General features: G+C 35.2%; 2 protein-coding genes across 2 annotated transcripts; both read right to left on the reverse strand.

The window, feature by feature from the left end:
- Window positions 1-1,590: 1,590 nt before the first annotated feature.
- On the reverse strand, window positions 1,591-5,022 carry LOC116346161 (zinc finger protein 808-like). The gene is made up of 4 exons (XM_031776096.1): window positions 4,963-5,022; window positions 4,589-4,760; window positions 2,876-4,059; window positions 1,591-2,768 (listed from the first exon to the last, which is right to left on the reverse strand). The coding sequence occupies exons 2-4, from the start codon at window positions 4,750-4,752 to the stop codon at window positions 1,699-1,701; spliced, it is 2,418 nt and encodes an 805-aa protein (XP_031631956.1). The 5' UTR covers window positions 4,753-4,760; window positions 4,963-5,022; the 3' UTR covers window positions 1,591-1,698.
- A 623-nt stretch (window positions 5,023-5,645) lies between these two features.
- Window positions 5,646-6,956, reverse strand: LOC116346195. The gene is made up of 3 exons (XM_031776133.1): window positions 6,682-6,956; window positions 6,406-6,608; window positions 5,646-6,334 (listed from the first exon to the last, which is right to left on the reverse strand). The coding sequence occupies exons 1-3, from the start codon at window positions 6,837-6,839 to the stop codon at window positions 5,724-5,726; spliced, it is 972 nt and encodes a 323-aa protein (XP_031631993.1). The 5' UTR covers window positions 6,840-6,956; the 3' UTR covers window positions 5,646-5,723.
- Window positions 6,957-6,980: the final 24 nt, after the last annotated feature.

The raw sequence follows: 6,980 nt of genomic DNA on the forward strand, positions 1-6,980 counted from the left end.
CATGAGAAAAAATCTGTGGATGGGAAATTCCCAGTGATGTAACAAATAGAATGTTACGACTTAAATTGTGATGATAAAAAAATGAAAGTATTTTTAGTAGATTTTGGCAAATCATTTTATATGATAAGAAACTGGAAGGTCAAAACATAATATGAAAAGAGGGTGGTAACACATATTTTTCGTGAAAGTTCCGATTGGAGTCTTATCATCCACAGACTGTTTTTGCAATAAAAATTATCAAAAAGTCCAAAGTCGTGTCAAAAAATGTAATTTCCATTTTAGTCATATGAATTCCCCAGACGTGTTTCCTTATCAATTTTCGAAACTATTTTTGTCACCCCACCCTAATATGCGAATCGAAAAAGTGATAAGAAAAATTCATTTATTGCGTTTTATACTAGGTTTTATATTGACCACGAATGTGGCGTAATAGGTTAGTCTGAGCTTGCACTTCATGGGGACCATAAGTATTTTAAAGCTGGTGATTAAAAAAAGTACTTGTTCGGCTTACCAAACTGATTGAACAATCGCCTTCCCAATTGTATCTTAAAGCTCTAATCGAACGCGGGTACATTTTAAATATTCTGAATTCCAAATATTAATAATACATTGTCTCCGCGTTCGATTAGAGATTTTTAATGTACAATAATTACAACGATAAAAAAGATCAATTAGCAGCTGAAATTCAATTTCTCATCTATAGATCGCATTTTGGGCTGGTCAGTGAAAATTTATTCGCAGTATTTGCACGCGAGTCGTTTTCTAGTTTGACTGGATTGAACCAATTGCTTGAACAATTTGAAATTAAAAATTGTATTCATTTCACACAATTTGGCGTCAATTTCACAGAAAAACCATGTCCGTACAAACATTGTTTAAAAAACTAAAACGATTTGTGAATAATTTGTAAATGAAAAACAATGACATATCAAAAATAGCCAGAAGCCAATTAGTGCAAAATACAATAAAATAAACAATTGTAAATTGGCCAAACAATTGGCTCGATCCAGTCCAAATATTAAGCCCCTCGTGTGTAACAGCTGAGTATTAATGTGCCATAACTAATAGCGCATTAAACAGCACCCGGTATTACTTCATACATCATGATTTTCTGCTCTGAAAACTCCGAAAAATAATTCCGTCGAAAACCTAAAAAAGCTATAAATTAAAATTGTGAAAGAGATTTTTATTTTAAGCTATGAAAGAGACAAATTTAATTCGATCAATTTCAGTTATTACAAAAAATTTAGAAAAAAATGTTTTATTGATCAAAAAATGTAATTTTTAGTGCAAAAGTATTACAACTAATTTTCAATAAATGTAAAACTATTTTTCATATTTTTCCGTTAAATGTATACGTTTTTCATATAGTCGTCATATTTTTTTTAATTTTAATTGAATAATTTTTTTTTTTGCATTATATGGGAAATCACTTGAAAAATAATTGAATAAATGAAAAAATTAAATTTTTTTTTTAAATAATTTTCAAAAATTTTGAGAAAATAATTTAAATAATTCCATAGATTTCAATATTTTTTTTAAATTTTTTTTTTAAATAATTTTCAATTATTTTCAAGCGATATATCCCTTGCAATTTTTTTATATTCAGAAGTAAGTTTGAATTTTAACTTTTGAGTGTCATTCGTTATCAATAAATTCGTACAAAAAAAAATTTAAATCCCAATTCGTCATATCTAATTACTTATAACTCCAATCGTGTGTCTCGATTTCGTCGAAAAAATCTTTACTGTCATCAACTTCAGTGCCAAAAAAATTGTACTTGTTCAAAATAAGTCCATTACCTAGTACCACCATTGTTTCCCAATAAAAGGTTTTCAAATGTTCAATCGACGAAATACCATGATATTTAAGATGATCGAATAGATGTTCTGGATTGATTTTGATTTTACAGCAGCCACAAATCATGTGTATGCTTCCGTTGTCATAAATTTTCTCATATTTTGCTTTGATTGATTGATGTTTATGATCATGATGTTCATAAAATTTGTCTTTTGTCTCGAACACCTCGGTGCAATGTTTGCATTTGCGTTTTTTGTGCCCCTTAACATTAACCAGTTTCTTCAATATATCTTCGGACATCGCGATCGGATTGAAAATTTTCATTTCAAGCAACGTCTGGTGATTTTGTTCAATTGAATGATGAACAAGATCATTGGCAGCATCCGAACATAGACCGCAATTCGACCGATTCAATAGATTTCGAATGGAAAACACGCTCTTTGGATGTTGTTTGGCTTGATGGATTTTCAAACCTTCAAAAGTACTCACCTCATTGCAATAATTGCAGAGTACCAGTTGCGCAACCATGAAACGGAATGGTTTCACTGGCTTTGTTTGTTCATGAACTAATTTCCAGTGACTATAAACATCATTGACGTCGCCAAAAATTGCAACACTGCAACAGTGTTGACAGTAGTACACTAAATATTGGTCAAATCTCGACCATGGTTCATCTGAATTGTCCGTCAAGTAAATGCCCCTGAATCCAATAGACAATTCTTTGAATTGGTGCCGCTCGACGTGGTGATGGACAAAATTTTCTTTGATCTTGTACGTGTCGCCACACCAATTACACACGAAATGTTGCTGTAGTTTCATGTTCCATTCCATTGATTTGGACCATTTGGTGTCATTCACCTTTTTCACCAGTTTAATCAGCGTCAAATCAAAATTGATTGAGTTGTGGAGCTTCAAATAATGATTCGATGCAGTGGACTGATTGAAAAAACGTGCCGAACATAAATTACCTAGGGTGAATCAAAGAAAATAAATAATGAAAATTAATCAACAAGGAAAAATATTCGAGGGAATGGATAGCAATTCTTCAGTAAAGAAATAGTAAAAAATAAATTACACTCGAATAAAATGTTGATCTCGTCCAAATTTTCCGTCTGTTTAACACTTCGAATCTCACGGTGGTACAAACAATCGCTGGCACTGTGTTCCATGGAAAAATGTTCAATGACATCTGCGTCGCCGACAAATTGCATATTGCACACGCCACACTGGTACAAACAACTGTCATGAAGCTCCAAATGCCTAATGATGGCCAGGAAAAAACCTTGATCGTCCGTAGCATTTCGTATAATTTCTTCTTTGCAATGGGTACATACGTATTTTTTGTCACCCGGATGCTCTTTAAAAAAGTGATCTTTGAACTCGTTTTTATTGTAGCAAATCATAATGCAATCTTCAATGCCACAGTCATAACGACAAGCGGCTGGAACAAACTTATACTTTGACACGACCTGCACTGTAAGACGACACACATTTGGAATTAATGTGACTTTTTTCACATGGTCACTGGCCCCTTGCATCGATTTTGTGTGATCGTTTTTAATATGTTCGATGACCTCATTGTTGTTGACCTTTATGTAGTCACAAATGTTGCACATGAATGCTTGCAAATTTGCATCGGAAAATGTTTCTCGAATCACATGTCCCATACAATGTTCTGGCGAGTCTTTTGATGACAGCTCCGTATGGCAACCGCTGCAATAATACTCTTTTTCACCTGTATGCTTTAATAAATGAACTTTCCAAGCGTCAAGACTCTCTTCCATTGTTTGCTCGCAAAAGAAACAAAATGCACGGATTCGACCTGAGGATAGCAATGCGGTGTCCAATATCGATGGTAGGTGGCTTCTCAGGTTTTTGGCCATTTTCGACGAGAGATGTTTGACTTTGTTTTTTGTTATTTCGGACTTTTCCGAGGGGTATTGCCGTTTTGGACTGTTCTCGGTCGACGAGTCTTCAAAACTTGGTCGTTTTGGAGCCAAAGCAACGCGATTTTGTGCACGTAGAAGAAACTGATCAATATCCATATCGGAAATTGTGGTCAGTGGCGTTGGTTCATCGGTAAGGGTTGAGCTTACTTTAGTCAGGGCTGCCTTTTCATCGACTTCATCGTCTTTGTTCAATGGTTTGGAAGCCAAATCTGTTTCGTTAACGTTCCCGTTGCTTGTCAGTAGGCTTATTTGCTCTTCCTTTATGCTTGCCATACGTTTTGCACAAGCACCTCTGCAAAGGTTCTTCACACTGTAAAACATGCAAAATCAAACAAAATATACGTGATTTTATAAAATAACAACCAGACCTAAGCTTAGAGCTGTTATTGGCACCACGACGGTGCAGGCACTTTTTTTGTAAATTTCGCTCTTTCTTGAATTCAGGTGCAGAACTTAAGTAACCAATAATAGCTCTGCCTAAAGTGGAGCTAACTGCTGAGTAACAACTATAAATAACGGTAACTGATCCAGTGGCTTGCAATGATGCCTATTTCTAACCTGTGTTTACCTCACCAGACGGACTTATTATTGCCGTAAGTCAAAGCTAATGGAATATGGTGTCCATCACAGCCATGACTACCACCGAATCATGTCATGCTATTGATGATTGCTGTTGATCTGATGTTGATTCACTAGCAACCAGTATTGTACTACTCGAAATTAATGTGTTCAGTTCGGTCAAACTGCAGAATTGCAGATGATCAGCAATTATCAATAGCCGGATACTTAACACAGAGCAAGCTCCACACCAAATGTAAAAAAACAATGCAATCACTCACCGTTTACGGAACGATTCAAAAAACAGTCTCATTTCATCATCACTGGAGGCTGATCGGCTGATAGATGTGGCATAGCTGTTGACAATTTGCCGCAAATTATTTTCAATATTCAATCGATGGTCTTCATAAATGTTGTCCAACAGTTTTTCATTACTTTTGCTCATGGTGATGACTAGAATATAACAAGAGAATGAAATTACCCAACAGAACAATAGAAAAACAAGTGTGGAAATTAACAAAGTTTATCAGTAAATCACTAAAAGTTCCATTCTAAAAAAATCCGGTCGAGATTTTTTGGTAAGGTCCAGTATATGTATAGCAAGATAATTTTTCCATCCCGACAATTATTTTCAGTGGAAAATAATTGATTTTACCTATTTTATGGTTTCACTGATAATTTTTGATACGATACGGTTAGCTCAAACGTCACGGGCACTATGAATGTGAATGACACATATATGAGTGACAGTTGAATGAGATAATACAAACAAACCACCACTACTACAGCCAATTCTACTCTAATATTTCGGCGCAAATGTTTGTATTGGTGTGCATACTTCCCTATGTTTGATGGTCTACATTAGAAGATTGACTATAGTTCTGGAAAAATCGAAAATCTTCAATGCCTTGAGGAATATTACTTGACAAAATGTGTAGAACTAATTAATTTATTTCATTTTTTTTCAACAAATTGCTTTCTTTTGGACACAAATACATACAACTTTGTGCTGCCACATGAAAAAAGTAGCAAAGTAGAAGCAAATTTATCATCACTGCTTCCTGAATTGAAGAAAAGGTTCGGAAATGGTCCGGATAGTCAGAGGAAAAATACCTTAAATAGATCCATTGATAATGCTACCTTCTGTGTATGAGAACGACGCCACTTTTCAGCATTTTTCATACCAAAAATAAAATCCATATAAAATTCTTGAATCCTTCTCTGAATTTGGTGGACTCTTTGAGGTCCCAAAAAAATTGAAGCACCAAAAACATTGTATATAACAAATAGTATAATGACTCTAAAAATGTCAGAAAAATGGAAAAAAATCATGAATAATTTTGGCAGTGTGTCAATTCAGGCAAATTGCGTGCATTTAATGACCATTAAAGTACAAAAGCATTCTTTAAAAAAATGTTATTTGCTGTCAATATAAATGTGAAGTTGTTCTTCGGATAGCACCATTCGTCCCTGGCTACTTCGTCTTTTCTTCACGAACAATCCATCGTTGCACAGTTGGTATGAATGTAGTTTCCCTTTGCTTCGAGCTTTTTTCGCCAATTGTTGAATCGGGTAGAAAAATGGTGTCAAATGATTGCCAACACAGACCTTTGAATTCTTTCCACCGGGTGGTATATAAGTCAAGTCGCACGCCCATAGTTCTTGGTCGCTGGAAAGTCTGCGTACGCGGATTTTGTCATTGAGATTCTTGAATTTGACAATGATCGTATCGCTTTTGGTGTCACTTCGTGCAATGCTGGTAATGTTGGATGGATTCACATTTGCATTGATAACTTGACACAGCTTTAGGAATATATTAATTAAATTTTCCCCATCCGTCGGTGTAATGCCTTTGATCATCAAATCTTGCATGATTTCATTCTGCTTCTTCAATTCATCGGCATAGAAATCGGAACCTTTCGGTGATGATGGCAATTCTTTGAAAATGCTCGAGTCCAAATCAAATTTTTGGGGATCGTATGCCACGCCATCTGGTGGTGTAGTAAGCACAACAGATGATTCGGAAACTGGGATGGGACGACAAGATAAAAGTTTATAATTATTTTGTCATTTTTTATAAAGAGGGAATGAAACTCACCATCAGTACCAAAAAGGTCATGCAACTTTGAGGTGTTGCCGTCGTTTGGCTTGGGCTGTTTGCTCGGCGATTCTTCTTCTTTGGAAGTTGATTCCCGCTTAGCAACTCCACTACTTGCATGCAGCAAATTCTGATCCGGATTCGATGGGAGCGTGGATGATGCTTGCAGCTCGGTCAAAAACACCCTGTACGATTCAGCAATGCTAAACATTTCAATTGAAAAAAGTTGATTGAGTCAGAATGAAAAATTAGAGAGTAACCACAATGTCTGCCTACCACTTGTTGGTTAATCGCAATAATGCAGTTTCAAAGTTTTTGTCGAATTTTACGCCAATTCTCTTAAAATAGCGCAAGGAATTCAATGTCATATGATGTAATGATGACAGATATTCTTGGAATTCTTCGATGGTCCCCATGGCTGATCCAATGTTCATGATGCAATTTTAATCGATCGACTACGACACAAAAATTTGGATTTATTTTAAGAATTCCACTAGTGTCGTTCAACTCTATATTTAAATGAGATACTCGATTTTCTTTGAATAAATGGAATTATGTTGTCGAATAAAAACCGT

Source organism: Contarinia nasturtii, unplaced genomic scaffold (genome assembly GCF_009176525.2).
Source record: "Contarinia nasturtii isolate CC-2019 unplaced genomic scaffold, AAFC_CNas_1.1 Cnas_scaffold_1435, whole genome shotgun sequence".
In the NCBI taxonomy this organism is placed as follows: Eukaryota; Metazoa; Arthropoda; class Insecta; order Diptera; family Cecidomyiidae; genus Contarinia; species Contarinia nasturtii.

What these genes read in the sequence shown, in the direction of transcription:
- LOC116346161 (XM_031776096.1), bottom strand. Translation starts at nt 4,752, where the DNA reads ATGAGCAAAAGTAATGAAAAACTGTTGGACAACATTTATGAAGACCAT. An exon ending in TTTGAATCGTTCCGTAAACG is followed by an intron (nt 4,060 to 4,588) that starts GTGAGTGATTGC and finishes CATGTTTTACAG; the next exon opens with TGTGAAGAACCTTTGCAGAG. An exon ending in GATCAACATTTTATTCGAGT is followed by an intron (nt 2,769 to 2,875) that starts GTAATTTATTTT and finishes GATTCACCCTAG; the next exon opens with GTAATTTATGTTCGGCACGT.
- LOC116346195 (XM_031776133.1), bottom strand. Translation starts at nt 6,839, where the DNA reads ATGAACATTGGATCAGCCATGGGGACCATCGAAGAATTCCAAGAATAT. An exon ending in TTGCGATTAACCAACAAGTG is followed by an intron (nt 6,609 to 6,681) that starts GTAGGCAGACAT and finishes TGAAATGTTTAG; the next exon opens with CATTGCTGAATCGTACAGGG. An exon ending in TGACCTTTTTGGTACTGATG is followed by an intron (nt 6,335 to 6,405) that starts GTGAGTTTCATT and finishes GTCCCATCCCAG; the next exon opens with TTTCCGAATCATCTGTTGTG.